Raw genomic sequence first — 23,182 nt, 5'->3', positions numbered from 1 at the left:
AACGCACGTGGCTCGCTCGTGTTTTAAAGGGGGCGTGTCCGTGTTGGCAGAGTTTTGGGGTTGGGTTGTTGGTGGTGGTGATTGGTGGTGGTGGTTAATAGTGGTGGTGTTTGTTAGTGGTGGTGATTGGTGGTTAGTAGTGGCGGTGATTATTGGTGGTGGTTAATAGTGGTGGTTGTTGCTGGTGGTTGTTAGTGGTGGTTGTTAGTAGTGGTGCTGGTTAGTAATGGTGGTGGTGGTTGTTAGTGGTGGTGGTTGTTAGTGGTGGTGGTTGTTAGTGGTGGTGGTTAGTCGTGGTGATGGTTGCTGGTGGTTGTTAGTAGTGGTAGTTGTTAGTGGTGGTGATTGGTGGTGGTGGTTAGTAGTGGTGGTGGTTGCTGGTGGTTGTTAGTAGTGGTGGTGGTGGATTTCTGGTGGTGGTTGATTGGTGGTTGTTAGTAGTGGTGTTGGTCGATGGTGGTTGGTTAATAGTTGGTGGCGGTTGTTAGTAGTGGTGGTGCTTGGTTGGTGGTGGTTGTTAGTAGTTGGTGGTAGTGGTTGTTGTTGATGCGATTTGACACGTGTATGATGTGTTTTCAAATAATCTCAATGAAACGTCCATTAAGATTAGTTTTCTGCTAGAAATGTCCACGACAAACCACTTCGCTGAGCTATCATTTGTGGCCAGGTGGCTTCTGAAATATAAGTTAACTAGGGGTTGGGGGCCCCCAGGCCTTCAGCCAGGAAAGCCACAAAAACATTTGCACACAAACGACGCAAACACCCAATGCTCCGTTGTGAAATTTTAAAATGAAACATGTTTGAATTGCATTATGTTTATAATTAGATAATTTGATTTCGTCATTCAAAGCTTATATAATTTTACATCTGGAAGGCTTCATTGAAAACGACATTTCGTGTGAATTTTCTCTCGTCGTTAAGTAGATGGCCTTGCTGGGGGTTAGGTTCGATGCGGACTTTCACCTGGTTGGGATTGCGGGATCGAGATAAGGCGACATAGTTGCTGGCCGTACAAGACCGCCGACTGCAGATCGATTCCAACATGTTGCGGACGTGCAAAGGGCAAGAGTTACACACATAGGGGGTAGTAACGTGAGGCTGTAACAGTATAGTGGAGTGTATATTAGTGTATAATGTAGTGTAGAGTGTAGTGGATAGTCGTGTATAGTTGTGTCGTGAAGTGACGTGAGGCTGCAACAGTTCGAGACCACTCTGCCCGAAGCAGATTCGAGTGGCGCTGCTGCTGCTGCTGCGTCGGGTTCTACAATGAGCTCCAGTGCAAGGCGAGAGTAATGAGGTGTGGGGGGAACGTGTGAAGACGCGATGACAAAAGGCAGGCACGATTCTATAATGTCCTGCTGGCAAAAGGGAGCCAATGAGTCGAGTCGTAGATGGACACCAATGACACGATCAAGGTTGTTCTGTAACAGTTGCAATTTGAGGATGTTGCTTGATGACTTGGGAGAGAATGGCATTACAGTGCATTATTTCGTGACTTGTTTACCTTATTTGTAGTTTGCACTCCTGTAAATGTTGTACTGTTGTTGTTGTAACTTGCTGACCCATCCCGAACTGGACATCTGTGAAAAAGAGCTTCAGAGTTTATCGGATTCCTCCTCCAGAATAAATGAAGATTCTGCATCACAGGTCGAGGAACAAGGAGCATAGGCAGCTGTTCCCAGTGATTTGAAAACGTTGGGACGATTCTGTGCGGAAAAGCAGCGATATGGAACTCTTAAAACTACAATCAAGGCTACAGCAATAAGACAATATCATACTCTTTGGTTCTTTCGGTAAAGTCACGTAGGTATAAAATAAAATAAAGTTTTTTTATATAAAATAAAGTTTTTTATAAAATATTTTTTTTAATATAAAAAGTTTTTTTTATTTTATACCTACGTGACTTTACCGAAAGAACCAAAGAGTATGGAACATTGCAGTCACGAAAACTTAAGATCTAAACTAAGACAATATCGTCGGTGCAGTACAGGTATTTTTTTGCTGGCCACTGAAGCGTTGTGGGCTATAAATGGAAGATTGAAGACGAGCCATAGGAGTACGATTATGGCCATGCAACGCAAACTATGCACAACATATTCTTGGTTCTTTTGGTAAAGTCACGTAGAAGGGAAATAATTAAATAAAAAGATACCAATTCTCACGTTTCGATTGCAACACAAGCAATCATGTGTAAAAATCACAGCAAGAAATTTTAAGAAAAAAGTGGTGGGTTTCTTCAAAATGTTCTTGCTGTGGTTTTCACACCTGGTGATGATTGCTTATGTTGTAATCGAAACGTCGTGAGAATTTTATTGTTTTCTTTTTCTTTTATTATTTCCCTTCTACGTGACCTAACCGAAAGAACCAAGAATATGAATCCCTGCTGCAGTCACGAAAGCTTTAAATAGAAATATGCACAAAATGTTAAGGACATTAGTGCAGAATAACACAACACAACAACGATTGAAATAACAGTCCTCAGAAACCCTTTATTAATCCACATTAACCGTTTTTTCTCTAAATAAATATTTCTGAAGCAAATAATATATCTGTATGGGCACTCAGCACTCAATTGGCGCAATAAGGCAACAAACAAAAAATCATTTCAACGTTTAAAAACGGTAACTAACTTTTACACAAATTCTGTAGAGAAAGCAATTCTGCTCGTATCGTTATCGTCGCATTGTTCAGGAGGCTCCGACGAAATGTCATCAATGCCTACATGAACACATGTCTACAGTACACACAAAATATCACATTTATACTTCATAAATGTAAATAATTACGCCGCACAATCGTGGGGGTTGTACAGATTGATATTGCATACCATAAAAAAAATCCCATTTTTAATAAAATAATATTTTTCATATAACCAATTTGTGTGTTGTCAAAAATAACACTTTTTTACAGGTCTATCTTTGAAGACATTTAATTTACTTATATACTGAATGATATATACTGAAGTGGGAAGACAAATTTAAAATATTCCAATCACGTTCCTCAGTTATAATCATGTGATTTTTTTTTACATTTTGGCTACTAACGGATAATACAAAACACTAATTGTGCATTGTCTCATTGTTAGCCACTTTTTTTGGTAATTGTCAACTTACAACAAATATAAAAATGCATCTTAACAGACAACATATGCGATATCAAGTCTTTTTACAGAAACAACTTTCATCAACGATTAAAAAAAAGTGTGTGCACATTGGTCAAGGTGACACAAGTACTGGTGCTGCAAATTAAAATAGGGAGAGTGAAGAAATGCCGAATCGAAAAGTGCAACCAATTAACCAAGTGTCCCAGGAAGGAATTTATCCAATTCGTGACCACAATTACAACTGCAATTGGATTTGACAAGCAGCGCCCGTACACACTCAAACACACAGCTCTGCATAACAAAACCATCATAAACTAACCAACCCACAGCTGGTTTTACCAAGTCAATACATAACCTCTGGTGTAAAATGCATCGTTTCCAATTCCACATGCTTGAATGTACAGCACAATGTGACTGCAAGACACAGCTCTGAAGCTGAGCCATGCTCGGCACATGCAAGTTAGTCTACGTGTACCGTAACGTGTGCTCGGCGAATGTGTTGTGACAGGCACCTACACAGTATTGTAATGTTATCAAGGGCACACACATCGTGCTTTGAGTGAACACAAAAGCCAATGTATATTCACTTTGAAGAGGACATGGTCATCCTGCCGAGCAACGCGAGACAACGTTGAGCAGCAAAGTGCAGTTGTGTTACTTTGGTGGGCATTTGATTTCCATTGGAAAGATACGAAACGACTGTTTAAGTGAAGTCAATCATGCGCCTTTCATGGACATGGGGGCAAAGCACAACACCAGCTAAATTTAGATAAATCTTCTAGTCGACGTGGAACTCAAGACTGGTGGATATTTGTCTGGAGCAGGTCGGTGTTAAAATCTGACAAACCATGTATTTATTGTTCGTCAAGCAGTTATGTTAAGTGACCAGCTTTTTAATCTATATATCTGAAAGGTATCTCAAGTTATGCACATTTCCATGATCACCCAGCCATAGAGTTTAGATACGAGACTGCCAACTTTTAAGTTATTTATAAACATAACCGTTTATAAATAGTATTACACTGATCACTACCCCATTTCCATACAAGAAGAACCAACCAAACCGGTGATAGCTGTTGCTACTTCACGTGAATAACACCAACTGGTCTCCTTGTTTGATTCATTTACCAGCGAACGATGGATGGATGGTTGTAACTGCATACAGGGTTATATTCGAACATGCGTATACAGTAGCTGCTACACATTTAGCTTCGTATCGTCGCTTTATAGCGTTACAAGGCTCGCACATAAACAGTGCCCCAGCATGCTTACGACAAGATCATGACGAATCGCAAACTCCCAATACATTTTATAACCTAATTTGAGGCGTAATTTTCATTTCTTAAAGCCAGAACTATTTCCGCCTAACAATTTGCTCTAAACGAGTGCTTTTCTTTTTATCGTATTACAGAAAACGTTATGCATATTAATGAACGTAAAACCACTTCTCCTTGGCTCACCGACAAAACGGGAGCAATGAGCAGCACAGATAAATTCATCGAACGAGTGCCAGAGTTCATTTCAATCCGGGGCTGCAAAGTTGAATATAGCAGGGTGCAGCTGGGTTCGACGATAAAATATATCCTGGCAGGGCTGTTCCAAAAAGGGGGGGGGGGGGGGAATAACCAGTTGTAGACTAAAAGTCACCTTGGCTGAACGTCGAAAGAGGCACTTGTTATTGGCATAGTTACACAAATTGCGAGCCCCTCATGCACACGGTGAAATATTTTTTTAAATACTCCCCCTATTTGTTTTTCCTGCACACAATTAAAGGGCGGGTGTATATAACAGATCCAGATCCCAGAGGGTGGTAAGAAATGCATGTTTGGATTTGGAAACTTAATGGATCCCGAGCATGCCACCATTTTTCCATCTGTATATCATTTAATGTTTTTGCATACATTTTTTTAAAGCTGCCAAATGGGTTGCCGTGAGTTCATTGCACAAATGGCACCTGTTGATACATTATTCTGGTAAGTGTGCGATAGTTTTTCAAACGAAAATAACTTGTAAACATGATTTGGAATGTTTGAATGTCAATTCTATAACTGTAAATATGGTTGTAACTGTGGACATTTTCCTGTAACTTTCAAAGACACTGTAGTTTCCTGTAGGATCTGATTAAGTATTTTTGAAAAAAGATTTGCGAGCTGTCATTCAGGAAGTGAATTAAGATACGATCCTCCACATCACAAGCCGTTGCCAAAGGCAGCTTTAGCAAATATTTGGCTGCTCGATACTGTTTCACTCTCACCTGGTTGTTAACGGATGAATATAAGGAACGGCACCAAAATAATCAAATAATATCGTGCAATAGTTACATTTGAGGCACATGTAGCAATTCAATAAAGGTCTCCTTTAAAAAAAATCTATTATCAGTTTTCAATAGTGACATTCCAGTGGGAGACACTGATGGAAATGACATTTTGTGGTTAACCTTTTTACCGTGGAAAACACGAGTACACGTGATGGATAATATATTTCGAATGTTTATAAGTCCACGGATGAGGTTTGTTTGGCAAACAAGTGCTCAGTGGATGGCTACGTGGCATAAATAGCTTTTACCACATGGCACACGACGACGTGCTGATCGTCAAGGCCCCTTCCACCCGCAGTGGCATAAGTAATTGCAGGGCTCCGTTACCTTTACACCACAAATGGCGCAGGCACTAAATGAAAAGAAAAAGCCTAGACATATCGCAAGTAAATTTCCACTGCCTTATTTTACAACAGAAATTTCAGGTGAGAATGAAACAGAATATCCATAGTAGGAGCAACCACAGTTAATACATATCCGCCCTTTAATGTTCCGTTAATGAACCACACGGCCACATCCACGTTGAGTTCCTCAAAAGTACGTATTTACATTATGGAAGATCAAGAACGCGCGCACGACGCGTTTTATACTGTACAGTGAATGTCCAACCCACGCGTCGGCTCGATGCATTATTAGTGTCAGTGATGAATATCTACATGCCCATTTCAATCCACAGCTCGGCATTGCATAAATCGCACTCTCAAACGCTCTTGCAGACGACAGTCCCCTTTTAAGTTCGACATTCAAAGTCATGGCCACAAAGCACCCAATCTGTAAAAAGCACCGGGATCTGTTCTGTACAAGACGGTGAATTATCGGCATTGCCGGCACAGTGAAACACTTTCAAAATGTCCAAGAGTTTCCCCCCTACCTCTCCAATTTGTCATCTAATATGGATGCCGTTTCTTTTGGCGTATATACTGACATTTTTTGATATCTGCAATGATGATGCTGCTGCTGCTGTCAGTTTGTCTGGCAAAATGCCCTCTGTAGTGGACTTTCCACCAGTGCAATAAAAATGCAATACCATTATACTAAAACAACCCAACGGCTTAACGACATTTCCTCGCAGATTCAAAAATGCCGTAGAGATAAACAAATCGTACTGAAATTTCCCTTATGGATTCATTTCCACGTTTTGTGCATCAGACTTCATTCGTGCTTACCATGTGCAAAATTAACTGGCGTTTGATATTAAGAGTCCGTTGAGAAGAGAGGCTTGCTTCAGCTCCCACTCAGCAAAGGTGGGGGGAGGTTCAAAACCTCGACGATTGCATCATGGACTCCCCCTCGGTGTACGCCCCATCCCTTGCCATCTCCTGTTCGGGATAAAAAACGGAGCAGCCCACGGTCGTGAGCCTAGGCACATTCAGGCCCACATTGGGCATCCCGTGCGCCGCGTTGTAGTCCTGCCGCTCTGCGTGGAGGCCAGAGTTTGAGTGGTTGGTGTTTGGATGCTGGCGAGGCTGAGGAGACGTGCGCTGGTGGGGACGTTCCACGTTGTTCGCTGCACCGAGGTCTACGGAGTTGTGGTGCCACCCGGGTGCAGGCTGATATCTTTCCGGCCTTGCTGAAGAATTGTGAGGTGGCAGAGAGTTGTTGGACACGTGCAGCTCGTAGAGACGCGGGTCGGAGGCGCGCAGAGGACGCGCCGTGCTGTTGTACGACGGGGAGGTTGCACGGTTGGCCAGACGGAGCTCCAGCTGCTGCACCTTCCGGCTCAACTCCTCCCGTTTGGCCAGCAGATTGCTGCAAAGCTCCTCCACGGGGTCCTGTCAAGCACAACACGATTGTAACCCATGGACGCACTAACCCACGCCGGAGCATTGCTTTCAATAAAATCACAAGTGTTCATCAAGGTTGCCATATTGGGCTGTTTTGCGAACAATGTGTGGAACTTCTAAAGCGATTCCTAAGAATTCGTTTTCAGAAAAATAGTGTGGTTTTTTTTGGGCTCCACTGAATAAGTAATATTTAAAAATACTTTTTAAAAAACACGCTTTAATTAAATGTACCGTACGAGTAATGGCAGAACTCCACGACTCCAGGAAGTGGCCCCAAAGCTTGCCATAACGTAAGGGACTGTGGTGATTTACAGCCAACGTGAGGTTGAGCGTGGACAATTAGACCAAAGCCGAAACATAAGATATAAAAAATTGCTTAAAAATATTTGTATTTTATTTTTAATGATAGAGTATAGTATTGTCATCAGTATGACATACGTATACCAAGTTTGCAGTCGATACGACACTGGGAAGTGGGTTAAATTTGAGTTACAATATTTGAGGATACGACAACAGACAGAGTTGAGGATACAACAGACAGAGTGCGTTAAATAAAAGCGTGTAATAAAAATGGGGCACTTTCGAGCCCTTCTATCCAGAGGTCTCACACTATTGACCTAAAAAATATATATCTGGCAGCCCAACACATATTCGGTTTTATGCGAGTGCAGGGAAATAATGAATTTCAAGCACAATTATCAATTTGACTAAAGATTGTGATAATCATTTATTTTTGTGTTTAAGTTGTTTTCCTTCCCCGCCCCTCCGATTAGCACGGTTGGATACGTACGGTCAAAGAAGTTAAACACACACAACAAAATGAAGCAAATGTATGCGGCTGTGGTAAACGACCGACTGCGCAACTGCATTCATGTAATACACAAGAGTAAAAAAATATGGTAATCTTGCACCCCCCCCCCCGCCCCCGTCAGTACCGGAAGCTGAGCGATGGGGTCCCAGCGGATGTAGTAGGAGACCCACAGCTGGAGCTGCCTCATGCTGTGCGCAGGCGTGAGCACGCGTGTGTACTCCCGGTCATACAGAGGGCTTATAAACTCCTGCTGCCGGCTGTTCACCATGGACCACAGCGACACCGTCTTCTCACGGATCCTCTGTGGTGGGGGGGTTACACGGGGAATCGTGGGGACATTTTTTGTCGTGAAAAAAATACCAGAAGTCATTGGGCTCATGTTTTACGTATGCCGTCGTGAACTAAGAACCCAAGTTAACTAAGAAAATACATTTCACTTCCAACTATGTGTTCGTTAAATTGCACAAAATGGAAAAGCATTTACATTAAATTAAAAAGGTGAAATGTGTAATGCACATTACTTAATACAATTTTCAGTATTAAATACGCAATTAAGTACATCGGTGACATTTTCATGAAAAGACTGGAGGCATGCTTCATCTCTCAACACTCTCATACCTCCTGCCGCCTGCCCTTCTCACAGTTGCCGATGAAGGTGCCATAAAGGCAGCTGTACAGGTTGTCCAGTAGCATGATCAGAAAGTGCTCGTTAAATTCAAATGCCGTTGGGAACTGCACACACGCACACATGCACATGTTTACGCGAATGAGACTCACGTTATTTACCACAAAAGTCACTTTATCCGAGATCCTGGAAAACAACCTTGGATCGTGCAAGACAATTGGATGAAGCACGGTCAACTGAAGACCGCTGGCGAACACGAAGAGAGTTCTTCAGAGGTTCCTAATTAAAGCCTCAGGAGGGCCTCACCACTGCTCCCCATGGCTTTGGTTTGGCCAAGAGAATGGTGGAGGCTCAATCGCCCCTCTGCTTCAGAACAGCGACGTATAGTCTAAAACACACTTGCCATTCGCTTGAAGAAGTTGTGAATGATCGTGAAGCCAATTTTTGTTTATATATATGTAGAGGAGTAAAATGGGGACGTGACGTCAGGTGTGCCGTTCAGTGCGATGACGTCACGTCTCCTAGGGTACTTAAGGGATACCCCGTGACGTAAGCGGGGTCACTGCGGGAACGAGTAGAGTAAGCAGGGTGAAGAGGGAACCAGGGGTAGAGAGAGGGATCGAGTGGTGAGTCTGGGGAGAAGCCGGTGGTAGCCGTAGAGGTGCTTCTCTCTCCGCTCGGTGGAGTCGGCAGAGTCCACGATCCGACACGAGAGAGAGAGACCGGAGCTAGCCGGCAGGAACCCGGACTCAGAGTAGGACTCCTAGCCCCTGGGAGTTGTGTACCCTGCTGTGTAATATTGCAACAGCTTTAATAAACCCTGGTGGAAGCCCTTAACTTACCGCCGTCTACGAGTACGTCCGTCGGAACTTCTCTACATATATATATAAATCTCACACCGAACTCTAATCATAAATATAAGAGTGCTGTTTTGTTTGGCGAATGTACCTGCTTCGTAAGCTGCCACACACAGTCGACAAACTGGAGAAATATCGGCGAGCGATCCGAGTCAGCGTGATTCTTGTCTCCGTGCCCCACTCTCTGTACGCAATCATTGGCAACACACCATAGGCACCCAAATGTTACACGAAAGCATAACAATTGTAAATTCAACACATTTCATTTCGAATGTTAGTTCAACAAAGCCAGGTCCAACGTTTAATCGCAAACACAATGAAGTGCAATATTGACGGGATGGGCTTTATTTATGTTATCTTGACCACTACCAAGAATAGAAAATAAACAACGAAAAACTGTCACATTTCAACACATTATGAATCTACAATTAGCCTTTTGTCAATCCACTGCTGTGCGATGGCCTCCCCACACAATGTCACTGGAGGTTCGTGAAGATTATTCGCCACGCACATGAGCTATCGCCAAGAATGACATTTAGGTCACTGGGTTCAGGTTACAGCATGCTAACCACTGTTCCCACTGCTTTCCCGTACACATATATTCACACATACAAATAGGAACACTTACCAGAATAGACATATATAGCTAGCCTTGCTTACATGAAAGATGTGATTTAAACTTACATCTTTGAAAAAACTGCATTCAAGCATCATCATTTTGGTCACGAACCAACGACGATCCATCGTCATAGAATACCAAATGCATTTGCGCACAACGCCTCCGTAGCAGCCGACGACACTTTGCGAAGGAACATTTCCAAGTCCCCGTTTTATCATATGAACGTGTGCAGAATCGCGGCCGTCACCTGTTGGAACTTGTGCCCCGAGCTGACCCACTCCTTCTCGACGAGCACCTCGAAGCCACGAAGCGTCCGGTAGTAGGGGTCGAGGAGGAGCATGGCAAGAGCAGAGAGCTGCGCCGTGCGGTCCCAGCCGTCCGAGCAGTGCACCAGCACCGACGTGCGCTCTAGGTCCAGCTTCTCCGCTATTCGGATGGCGCCCGACAGCACAGCCTGGTGGGAGGGGCAGCGTTGTCGACATGGGTGAACCCACAGAGGCAAACGGCAGCTCTGTGTTATGCCCTACAACCAGCGTATGCAAGTATGTATGTTGAACTTCTTTCGCACCGTACGTAGCCAATCGTGTTAATCGGAGGTGCGGGGGAAGGACAACAAATTAAACACAAAAAGCAGTTTTAAAGAAATTAGTTTTCAGCGACGGCCAACCGACGTCTCCCGAGCCGCATTCGGCTCTTTAATCCACCACATGCGGCTCTATCGAACGGGCATAATGTAGAACGTACTATCACAGTAGCAAAGAATAATGAATTAAAGTTGCACGATAAGTTGTACGATATATTACATATACACTTGGCTCTTTGCAAAACTCACGGGTACTTTTTGCCTCTTCGTCCATTACACGTTGGCCACCCCTGCTCTTTGCAAGACTTTTAAAAAGCGGGGGCATGCGACCGATGGCCCTACGGTGTAGTTTTGAACGGCACGCGAGCGCCAGGGGTACGTGGCGTCACTCACGCTGACGTGACATTATGTTTGCTAGTTTTTCATGGGACCCACTTAGCACGGGGAGATTTAATGGATTCTCAAAGTGACATGTGCTTGAAAAGGATGAACACCCCTGGCTCCTATAATGCTTTAAAAAAAAAAGAAACCATGAGATTTATTAAGTTTGTACCAATATATTTCTCTTAAACAACAGCTTAATATTAATTATAATGCACAAATGAGCGCATTTACAATATTAATCTAAAATAGCTTATCAATGAGTTTTAACACTGAGGCACTTGATGAACTTTGATGTCCTAATCACCTTTATGTGTTCGAGCCAATGTGTGGCCTCCAGACTGGAAAGCCAGCGCGACTCAGTGATGGTGGGGAACACCAGTTCCTTGAGCTTGCGCAGGCTCTCCCGCATCACGTGGATGTTGTGGATGTCCAGGAAGACAAACTCGGCAAACGGGTAGGCCTCCTCCGTCTCATACCCACCACCTTTTGCCTGCCGAAGAAAAGGGACACTGTGACCTTAACTTGGACCACTTTGTATTAAATTGAATCCCAACATATTGGCAAAGTTAAAACTTTCAAAATAAAAACAAACGATAGTCATCAGTTGACTTCATGGCACGTCTAGAACAGCATAATCGGAAACAAATGCGCCCACTCAACAAAACTTCACTCGCAAAATTATAAAGATAAGCTCCGCACACGAGCTCTGCAAATTCCCACCTTGTTGGCGATTGCATTGACACCTGGGCGCGCGTCATAGATGGCGAGTCGCCGCGATTGGCTCGTGTTCGCCATCATGATCAGCTGCAGGTAGCGCTCATCCTCACGGCTCCGCTTGCCGCTCACTCCCACCTGCGGCTGGCTGCAGCGCGTGAGCGAAGCCAGGTTACCAGGGTGCAGCCATGACAGCACCTGCACAAGTTGGTCCCAGCGGGTAAATCGGATCCACGACCGTTTGTTGGCAGAGCAAAAACGCGGCGTACGAGCAAAAGTGAAGCGAACACGATGGTGTGCACCTGTGTCCACTTAGGCCTGCGACCTTTAACCTCATGCGGCCGACGGTAACACGACCTCGTACCGTCACCGCGAACATCTTGGCAGCAACTAATGGGGAACTTGCGGGGAATATTTTCGACGTGGCAACATTTATTCCTGATGCTAGGAAAGAGGCCACTGCAGTGGGGACATTTCACGTCGGATCACTCAAATTCTGAAAGATATTTTGTGACCACCACTAATTTTGATCAAATGTAGCACGGTTGTGGGTATGTTAAATGATTATTAATTGAAGATTTGACATTTTGGGTTCCCGAGAGGTTCAAAGTTACAAGCCATACCTTCCTTATATTGTAACTACAGAGAAAACAAAGACATCATTGGTTTGCTTTCTTTCAGTCCTTTCCAAACGATGTAAAGAAAAAATGTAATGATTATTTTGCAGAAATTTGGTGACCTTGGCCCAGACCACATAACCCGACTTGGATATAAAAAAAAACTGTGGGACTAGAATTCCCCTACCCTGGGCAACATAGCTAATACAAAATCAAGCTGAGCTCTTCATGGTCTCGAGATAACAGTGATGAATGCTTTAAACAACCAATTATTAAATCAGTAGTATCATGAATTTGGCCGATATCTTCAATGAACTGTAATTTGGAAGCCGTTTAATCCTCTAACTTCCAATTTTTCATCGTTTCACGCCTACATGCTACCTACAAGGGTATCAAATTTCATCAACATTGGAGGTTTTCAAATTTCAAGCCCGGTTGATTTGATGTAAAAATCCAACGAGGTGTGTTTTAAACGTGGCCTGCCAAAGCCATCTGAGAGTCATATTTGGTCCTCAGGAAGGCAAAAACTCCCCAGCCCTAACGCAGAAAATGAGCCGGAGAAAGAGCGGTATTTCTATAATTAGTAGATGTGTCCACACTGCCACTTGACCGAACATTGCCTAAAATGTTACAGACAGCAGGTGGCGCTGCAACACAAGCTCTTCCCCTGTCGAAGTGATGACACCATGGCAGCAATGTTGATAGAAAAACAAATTACTGTACCAACAATATCAACTTACTGTGAGTATTGAGAAGAATTTCTGATAGGTTATACGGCCAGTAACTCATCGAAAATATTCAGTTTGTGGACAAATCATATGCGGTGCGGGTGTACATTTGCCCAATAGATTACAGCCCTCTGTCAATCCAGTCAATCCACTGCTGGATGAACAGCCTCCCCACACCAGGTCCGCCATGGAGGTTGTTTGATCATACTTCACGATGCTGAAAAGTGCGGCTTGGTGAACAGAGGACCCAGGACTGGTTTATATAATCACTCGGCACTGCCGTTTTCGGTTGACGAGAATCAAATTCGGGTCTCCAGATTCATACCGAGGTGTAACGCTCACTATCGCACCGCTACACCCTCGTCCGTCCCATAGATATTCAGAGCAAAAGCCAATACACAGTGTTTTCCTGTGAGCCCAGAGGCAATTGTTGATCATCCCAATGGTATTGAAATCAGTATTACAACTACCCCTCCCCCGCCACCCCCAGCATCGTAGGCTTCCTGGGACTCACGGGTAGCCGTCCCCGTGAGCGGAAGGCCGCAGTGCGTCGCAGGTCGTCATCCGTCGCACTGCGCGGCACCACCAGCACCGTCGGATAGGTGTCGCACAGCTCGTACGATTCATTCAGCTTCGATATTTTCCACGGTGGGTTGTCCATGCCCCGTACCTGGACACAGACAAAGGCAAAGATACCCCCGTATAGCCTTAACAGACTTTTGGGGCAAGTGCTGTTAGTGAGTGCCTATGAAGGCCGGAACGGTGTCGGTAGTCAACACCGGCCGCCTTTGTCTTCCTAGTGGCAACACATTTACACACCGCACCAGGTACTGATTTGAGGCTGAGTCGACATAGGGGAGGCTCAGGATCGGTTCAGATAATCGTGGTGTTGGTGGCCGTGAGCGGGAATCGAACTCGGGTTGTCAGGTTCGTAGTGCGGCGCACTAAAACCGCTGCACCACCGCTCTCCCACCACCCGGACACACGCGCACATTCTAAGCCGACCTCGGTATCAACCACGGCGTGCAGGGGCGCGTACCCCACAAGTGCGCAAAACAGGACGCACCGTGCAAACCACTCCCTGTATTTTGTCATCATTGCATGCAGTCATAAATAGGAATCTAATGATGAATCTAATCATTATTGACATGCGTTCAAGATTATTTCAAATGTATGCACATTATATGCAAATAGTCAGATAACGTTCAAGGTCCACTGGACAGTGAAGTGGGGTGATGATCATCATGATGTGATATTTGTGCTAATAGTGAATAAAACTGTACAAAGACAGAAAATAAATGAAATTATAAGATGAAACAAAACATACAAAATTGCATTAAAAGTCTGTATTGTATATTATAAACTGGTATTTTGCAACTGGTATACATGAACGTAAACTCAACAAATATTTACTTGAAACAACATCACAACTAGGAAAAAATATTCTAAAAACTCAGCTTATGTAATTAAGTAAACTAAAAGGTGTGCCAAAACAATTCACATCAGTTTCCTATTTTCACAACTCCACATGAGGGAAGGGACAATCGACCATTGAGCGTTTGTGTTTGTTCTTGATAGGCTGTGTGTGATGTAAAGCCTTGTGCTTTCATACAATATATTTTTTTACGGGAACCACAAAACAAGATTTGGCTTGCAAAAATGCTGGCACTGTGCTCATACCTAAGGCAGTAGCTGTTTAAAAAGTAACCGCTGATTTGCCAAGCCAGCAAAAAAAACCATAACATCAATACAAAAATCTACTGTAGTACATCGACAATTTTTACACCAACATTTTAGAAATTGAGTCGATAGGCAGGTCACGTGCGTTGGGGTCATTTGTGAGTGCTCTCACGCCTCTACCAAGACGTCCAACCCCAACGGAAGAGGAGGCCAAACACCTTCTAGTTGGGGCCTCTCTCAAGCTCCCTTTAGTGGAGACTTTTCCACCAGCAGTGGTATGAGCACGACATTTTCCTTCTTCGATATTAACCAGCATCAACCATTATTTTTTTGTCAAATGGCATCCCAAAACAGGAAGTATTTTTGAAAAAGAGGAAAAAAAGCCTTACGAAATAGTAGCGCACCACATCCGCATTTCCTCAACATTGTTTTAAACGGAACAACTCTTTGGGAAAACTCCATAACAATGATAAGCATGAGGGCAAAATAAAACCCCACTGTTTGCTTCCTGCTAAACGCAAGGCTTTGCGTACTGCCTTACCAGTCGCTGATACTCCTTTTCGGGGTCATACATCTTCCAGCCATCCTCATGGAACCGCTCCTTGTAATCTAAAGCAAACAGCCGCTGGAACACACAAAGAGATACACAAGTAATAAATGCATCAGTAATTTGCACATTATTTAAAAACAGGTAAAATGCACCGAGAACCTCTCATGTACAAATGTGTGCACTAAATGTAACCAAAATAATATAATTTTTTTCAATGTAATTTTTTTTGCCAATGTAACATATTGACAGGGATGCTGCTCTGGTGGAGTGTCAAGCACACCGGACTTGCAAACTGGAAGTCGCCTGTTCAACCTACTGGCACAGAAGCTGAAACCAAAAGGCACGTTTCTTAAATCCTCCTGCAATCCCTCTACCCAGCAGTATTCGTGGGCACGCGGTGAGAAATGGCGTGGTGGTGGGGGGGGGGGAAAGCGTGGGCACTCCACCCACTTGCACGACGTTTGGCCAGCGTGGAAAAATATGCCAAAAATCACCTCTAAAAGAGGGGCTCTCTTTCGAGCTTCCTCCAGTGAAGGGCCCGTTACACCAGCAGTGGTCTCAACAGGAACTTGCAGGGCTGCAACTTTACCTTTCACCTATGATAGGTTATGTTGACCACCTCACATTAAAAAAACTTTTAATCTGAACAAAATGTGATCCCAATGTGGGACATTCCACAAAGGCATGAAAGGCAGCTAAGGCTTGTGACTGCAAATTGGCTATGGCCCAACATCTGCCTGTGTTGTTCCAGTTTGACGTTAACACAACGCAATGTTCCACACAGCCCAACAAATGGTTGCAATACATTTACTTAAACCATACCCCGCTTGAATGTCCCGTGTGAAATGATAACTCCTACAGAAGCGTTAGCAGCTCAACAAAACAGAAGCTTTGTTGGCAGAAGTACAAAACAACTCCGGAAACAGAACAGGAATGATGATTTTCACAATTTTACTTTTTTCGGTTTTCCATAATAGAGGTTTTTTGGGTTAAATCGTGTATTGGTCGCGAAAGCCTACGTGTTAAATTATTTCGGTTTTCTTGTTAAACAATGGCCTCACGGTGTTCTTTACTTTACACATTGGAATTCAACAAATCAATACATGGACCTAGTGAAAATTTTCACTATCTCTTGAAACCAATTAATGCGACTTATCAAGGTGCCATTAAGGTTTACAGCTGGCTTGCACTTAGGTTTATTTGATTTAACCAGGTAAGAAGTCAACAGATCAGGATAAGTGTCATTTACAATAGTGCCCTGGATCACCACAATACCTAAAACAAAACACAGCAATGAGGCAACAAAAAAATCGGAGCAAACACAAACGGTCAGCTTTATCGTATCTATGTGCACACAAGCAGCACGTAGGGCACTTTTGCCCTATCCAATCAGCTTATTTATTCTTTAAGAGTCAGGTAGTAAAGCACGAATACACAATCTTCATTAAATAAAGACAGCCAAATTTAGACTTGTGTAGGAACACTATGAAGAGACCGATCACACGCAATAAAATGGATCCAGAGTACGGCAATAAAACGTCAACAATAACGCACTCCAACCAGATACGTACTGCACAAGCCAGTGCGGATATGTCGAAATGCAGTGGTACGCACCAGGCTATGCGAGAGGGGAAACGCGAACTTGACGAGCGTGTCAAACACCTTGCGGCGAGAGTGGCCTTCCTGCCTGTGTGCAAAGCGCAGGTTCCTCAGGTCCTGTGGGTGAGAAAAGAAGGGCACGAGGTCAGGTTAAACAGTGAACAAAGGGCCCAAGCAAGTCATAAGGAAACGCCGCGACGAGCAATTCCTACGTATGCATTATGTTGACTTTCTTTCGCACAGCACGTAGCCCCCCAACCGTGCTCATCGGAGGTGCGGGGGGAAGGACAATAAACTGAACACAAAAAGCAGTTATAAAGAAATTAGTTTAACAACAAACAAAAAAATCGTTACACAGGAGAGCCAGGAGTGATCAAATCTCAAGAAGCAAGGTTTGAGCCTCGACAGTGCTTGGATGGACGACCGCCACGCACAAAATGGGTGCTGTAGGCTGCTGCGTAGCTGCATTGCCAGCAGAGGACAGTGTGGCAACATCATTGCTGTACTGATTTCACAAAAAAAAAATTCTGGCCTGGACTTTTGCAGCTGTTTTAGACTAATTTCAGGGTGCTGATTCCAAATCTGATCTCAGATTTGCTCTATCACATCTCATTTTATGCTATCGGCATACCCCATTTTCATTGATTTTACCCGATATTAACTCTGTCACTTATGATTGCAAGTTGTTGCGAATCAGTGACTGCTTTAGTGTTAAAATATGGTGCTGTATTTTTAGGATAGTGTGTTTATAATATAATTTTATGTAGATATCCACATTTATTTAATAGTTTTCTTTTGCAGTTTTTATTGAAAATGCAATATTTGATATCTCAAAAACCTGATGCCAGATTTGGAATCAGCACCCCAAAATTACCTTAAAACCGTTGGAATACCTTATGCCAGAAAAAGTGTGTTGACCAGTGTTTTTTATGCTCCGCATCTTCACCAACTCACACTGACCAGCGTGGTGAAGTACGATCAGATAACCCCCAAAGTCCATGTGGCATGGTGAGGCCCTAATCCAGAAGTAGATTGGCAGAAGAGCTGTAGATGTACGCATGATCATTACTCGAGATTACTGCACTTAATAGGTTTAGGTTTGGCAGGACATCACATTTCATCGCACTTATCTCCAAATTTTAATTCTATTTTTATTAGGGTTTTGTTTGTTACATCTGTAGTGTAATCTACATGCTCACAGGGATACTGAAAGAATATTGTTTTTTTTGTTGGATGTGTAGCAAGTATACCGAGCCAAATGCGAACACACAACTTTAACCGGAATGTCACAGCTCAATATTAAAGCCATGCTATGCCTTGCGTGGGCGCAACGCAACCATTTCCACAATCGGGCCTTTACAGAAATAAGTCGGGAACACATTTTTCCTTTGCTAGGCAGTGAAGCATGACTGTGCTTCACAAAGCAGTGGGGTTGGGGAGCATCATTCATGCAATGAACTCATTCCAACGACATTCTTTCATCCCATGGACTTTATACTTGCCAGTCTGAATGCACCTCCATGGCTACCTTCCAATACTGTACTTCAAGTCCTGCATCGTGGCTTGGTACCCACGGGACACCCGCAAAGGGGGTTGGAATGCAACCGCTGTTAGGGCGAGCAGTCAGGGCTCAGGTCGGGTCACGTGAACCTTTTCCCGTTCTGATACGTCTGCAAGTTGCAGGGTGGGACGTCCCGTTTACCGCCAAATCTCGGAACGCACAAGCGGCTCAGCGTTAATTGTAATGAGGAGTAATGCCGTCGTTTTTAAAGACACCGTACTCGCCGCAGAGAGCCGTAGTCACATGCCCGCACTGGATGATAGCTGGGGCCAAACTATGCCACACGCCTCCCCGCATGGCCTTGTAAGAGCCTTGGTATCGATAAAGTTATTTTTTTATTCTGGTTCCATCATCAGAACGAGAGAGAGTTAATCGCATGTCACCCGCGGATGACCAATCATGATAAATTTCTATACATTTTTAATAGTCTACTAATGCGGTAAACACACATTGTAGAGTGGGGTTTATATCATGTGGAGAACAAAAACTATGACGGTAAATCAGATTTTGACAAAAAGAAATTGAAACCGGTATATTTTCATTTAAATTTTCACAAAAAAAGCTACTGTTTACACTCATTGCTACGTAACAGTCACGATGTAGTACGTACTATTGGTATAATAAGTAATGTGTCCCATGTGTGGTTAGAAGTTTAAGCAATTCGTACTGAGGAGCAGAGGCCCTTTAGATTTAGTGGAAGTTAGTGCTTTAACACTGTTGGAATCACATAACATCCAAACAAACATAGATATTGAAACAAATGAGTGGATTCCGGTCAAGTTGAAGATCGAATTTGGAACCACGTTGCCGAGATGTTACCTACCTCGCCTGGTATACAGGAGTTCGTGGGTTCGATCCCGACACCTGTTATATTTGGAGTTGGCATGTTCTGCCCGTGGTATAGATTTCTCTGGTTTTTTCTCCACATTTAGAAACATGCATTTAAGAGTATTAGGCTGCTACACATTTCCACATAAGCCACTGCGCAGAGCTATCATTTGTGGCCAGGTGGCTTCGGAAAAAGAGCTATATAGCTCAGTGGGCCTTACCTGGTAAAATAAAAAGTAATAAAACTAAAGCAGGTCGCGGGTTAGATGACGGCGCTGAAACGAGTGACGGATTCGGGTGAGGTACTCGCAGGTCTAAGTCGGGCCAGGTCAGGCCAGGTCACGGGACAAATAAATATCCACAGATCACTGCCGAAACAAGCATTTGGTGTGCAATACCTTGCACGTGACCTCCAAGCGGTAGGCATCCTCTCCTCGACTCGAAGCCCCCCCGGCCTTCTCTACGCGGTTCACCACCCCCAGCGGAACATCCAGGGTGAATGGAGAGCCTTCCTCCACCTGAATGCGTGTGTACGCGCACTCACGTCAACCCAGAATCACCTGGTTTTACCGACCGAAAACATTCATTCTGCCCAGCGGTGTGTATACATTGAAGCCATAAACGGCACGTGACGAGGGTGGGTGGCCTCACGCTGCACATGGCAAGTGGCTGCTCATGGCATTTCCTGAAAACTTAAATGGAAAATCGCACCCTGTTGATCCTATAAAAAAACACCCTCTCAGTTCAACAACTCTTTCACATGAGAATTTCCTGCAGAAGGTATGGCCATTTTTGCCAAATATCAGCATAAGAATGCAGGCATATTTTATCCAGACACTGCAATATGCATCGTCGATTTAGAATGAAAGTGTTTGAGCTCTACAGGTTATAAAAGACCCCTGAGATATGCGCAAAGAATGAGCTGCGTATGAGTTTCACATATAAATCTTCACAGGGTTGGTGTGCGCCGATCCATACATAAAAAACATGCATTTAAAGTTTTACATCATTTTGACAAAACCTTTAACATCTTTGGCACGTTTGTATAAAAAAAAATTAGGCCTCTATATATCACGACTGGTGACACCAATAAATTGAAACAATTCTGATAAGAACAATGATTGCAATACAGCATGTAAATATCTGCTCAAACCAATGAACGGACCAATACCAGTGCATTCATTGTGCTGTCATTTGTGCAACTGTCATTTGCTATTGATGTTTTCACAAAGTATTGTAATCTTAATCTCGCGTGAATTAACTTACTTCTAAAAGTATAGCGAAGCGTGGCCCCATATTTAAAGCAGATTTGATTAATTTTTCTCCAGCAACCTATTTGTGCACACGTAGGACGCTGCAGCGGCGAGATGTTAACTACCTCGCCTGGCATGCAGGAGGTCGTGGGTCCAATCCCGACCCTGACGGCTGCTGTATATTGAGTTTGCGTGTCTCTCTCTCTCTGTGGTCCAATGCATTTTTCCATAGGCACTCCGGTTTTTCCCTCCACATCTAGAAACATGCGTTTTGAATATTTGGCCGGGATAAATTTCCACATGATAAGCCACTTCATTAGTGGCCAGGTCGCTTCTGAAAACGAGCTAGATATAGCTCAGTGGGCCTTACCTGGTAATAGAAAAATAATAGTCGTGCAACTGGTATTTTACACAGACGTTAACGTACCTGGCCTTCGCATATATCTGCCCACACCTCAGTCCCCAGCGAGTCAGATACGCGACGCTGAAAATGTAGGCTTGCATGTGTGCAGGAAAGAGTCACTCTCTCTCTCTCTCTCACCCGCTCTTTACTCTGGAAGTAGAGCCTGTAGCTGGTGATGACGAGTGTCCCGCGCAGTTTGCCAGCGTAAGGACAGAGGTAGGTCACACCCGGCTCTGGCAAAAACGGTGCGTTGACGCGAGAAAACCAACGACGACACAATGATGAAATGCACCAAAAAAATTAACGTGGGAACGTCTTCCAACTTTTGAAAGAATGCTAATCATTTCAACAACAAAACCTGTCTTTCTTGTTCGTACAACGCGTGTTTTAGCCTCCCAAGGAAGTACAACTCCAGTGTGTGGTTAGCTGCAAAGATGTACATTTCCAGTATGCAACACATAACACATTCGGTCACCTTCAGCCTTTACAGATTCTCCAGGTAGCAGGGGCATGTCTTTGGTGATAGAGCCCCAACTGCCGTCACCAAACGGCTGCGTACGTAAACACGCAACAAGCCGGCAACATGTTAATAATGATGCAATCGTCGCACAAAACTGCACGCAACTTTTCATGTTAATCACATAAAATCTTTAAAATGTTTTATTAGTAAATATACATTTTTAAACACTCAAAATTGTACACGGTGAAACATATTTATATATTCGATTAACCTTAAGACAGTAAGAAACAAGGGTGCAAAAGCAGACAGAAGTACACGACTTGTAATTTCCTGTGCACACCACTTTCATAAACTACTACTAGAAATCATTGGCGTAGGTTCATTTTTGTTGTATAACTATGACTTGAGGTTAACAGCAACAGCTTAGGCAAGGATTTAAGCGCATGCATAAAATAAAACTGCAGTTTGACTTTGCGAAGCGGAAGCAAAAGTAAAGCAACAGAAGGCTGGCGGAAAAAATGAAAGGTACGAGGATAGATTTGACAAATCCCTGATTGTAAACCTGTATGTGAGTGGAGTGAGCGGTGAGTGTGGCTAGGCCCGGAGTCGCGATCGAATGCCAGCGGACGTGTCCCCGAGGAGGGGGTCTCATCTGGGACACCAGAAGCAGGGGAGCCACGGGGAAGGGTCAGAGGTCAAGGGAGTAAGGGTACAGGATAAAGCGGGGGATGAGCAAAAACAAACAGCTAACGTGGAGAATAAAAATCAAGCCACTGTCCCAGCCCTTATCATTAACAAGTCTCCTTGATTGTTGTTGTTATTATTATTGTTCACCAAGGAACGCCTCACCGAGTCTCCAACTCATTTTTCAGGAGGGTCCCGCAAAGTTTTATTGCAAGGAGGTGGTGACGATGTTGCCGTGTGCAGTCTCAATCTCAATCAAGTACATTTGAAGGAACAACGTTTAGCATTGCCATGTTTGGCCAATAGCAGTTGCATTGTATTAATTTTTGTTAGCTCTGGGAAGAAACAAAGCGAACCCCCGGAGGAAACCCATGCAGAACGGAGAAGATCAACTCCACAAAGAAAAGGCACCCGAATTGGGAATCGAACATAGGGCCCTTCTTTATATGAGGCACAAGAATAACCAATGCCTCACTAAATTTTACTTATGAATGGTGGGTTTAATAAGGCAGTACAAGTTTTCTCGGTTATTACAATGTGCAACCCAATAACTTTAAAAAGACAAGCTCCGGGTCATAAATTATTGAAGCAACTGGACTCATGTAACACAGACAGTCTTTTGTCAAGCCACTGCCGATTGGTGATGGTCATGAGATTATTTGACCCTACTTCACCACACTGGTCAGCCTCCGCCAACCCACACTAGTCAGTGTGAGTTGGTGAAGGCGGGGAGCACTCTCCATTGTTGTCCAGTACAACAATGGAGTTTGTGGCTGTTGACAGCATAGCCGTTGCCCATCCAACCGCAATCCAGGTTCAACGCTGCATTCTGGGCAATTCGGTGATAGTTTAACACATATCACTCTCGAATAATTATAAAACCGGCCTGATGATTTGAATTATGATTTTTATCATTGGCAGAAATCATAATGAAGCAAGTTTCAAGCAAAAGCATAATTAAAATAACATTACGTACAAGTTAATGAAATGCATAAACAGCGGTGGAAGTGGGGCCAAAATAC

At 43.8% G+C, this 23,182-nt stretch overlaps 1 protein-coding gene across 2 annotated transcripts in view; it reads right to left on the bottom strand.

The window, feature by feature from the left end:
- Positions 1-2,469: 2,469 nt before the first annotated feature.
- MTMR2 (myotubularin related protein 2) overlaps positions 2,470-23,182 on the bottom strand; it is a 28,624-nt gene continuing 7,911 nt past the window's right edge. The window contains exons 3-16 of one of the 2 annotated variants that reach the window (XM_061552443.1): positions 22,039-22,128; positions 21,492-21,567; positions 21,155-21,249; positions 19,759-19,878; positions 16,987-17,088; positions 15,364-15,447; positions 13,657-13,812; positions 11,804-11,995; positions 11,388-11,573; positions 10,364-10,570; positions 9,589-9,681; positions 8,634-8,747; positions 8,140-8,316; positions 2,470-7,192 (exon numbers count right to left, since the gene is read on the bottom strand). In XM_061552443.1, the coding sequence (XP_061408427.1) occupies positions 6,677-7,192; positions 8,140-8,316; positions 8,634-8,747; positions 9,589-9,681; positions 10,364-10,570; positions 11,388-11,573; positions 11,804-11,995; positions 13,657-13,812; positions 15,364-15,447; positions 16,987-17,088; positions 19,759-19,878; positions 21,155-21,249; positions 21,492-21,567; positions 22,039-22,128 (2,208 nt within the window). In that variant the 3' untranslated portion in view covers positions 2,470-6,676. The remainder of the gene's footprint in view (positions 7,193-8,139; positions 8,317-8,633; positions 8,748-9,588; positions 9,682-10,363; positions 10,571-11,387; positions 11,574-11,803; positions 11,996-13,656; positions 13,813-15,363; positions 15,448-16,986; positions 17,089-19,758; positions 19,879-21,154; positions 21,250-21,491; positions 21,568-22,038; positions 22,129-23,182) is intronic. The other variant, XM_061552442.1, reaches the window with a different exon arrangement.

This window comes from Lethenteron reissneri, chromosome 16 (genome assembly GCF_015708825.2).
Source record: "Lethenteron reissneri isolate LAM-NWPU_2019-01 chromosome 16, ASM1570882v1, whole genome shotgun sequence".
In the NCBI taxonomy this organism is placed as follows: domain Eukaryota; kingdom Metazoa; phylum Chordata; class Hyperoartia; order Petromyzontiformes; family Petromyzontidae; genus Lethenteron; species Lethenteron reissneri.
The sequence above is the reverse complement of the archived record's forward strand: the minus strand, read 5'-3'. Positions and strand labels throughout refer to the sequence as shown.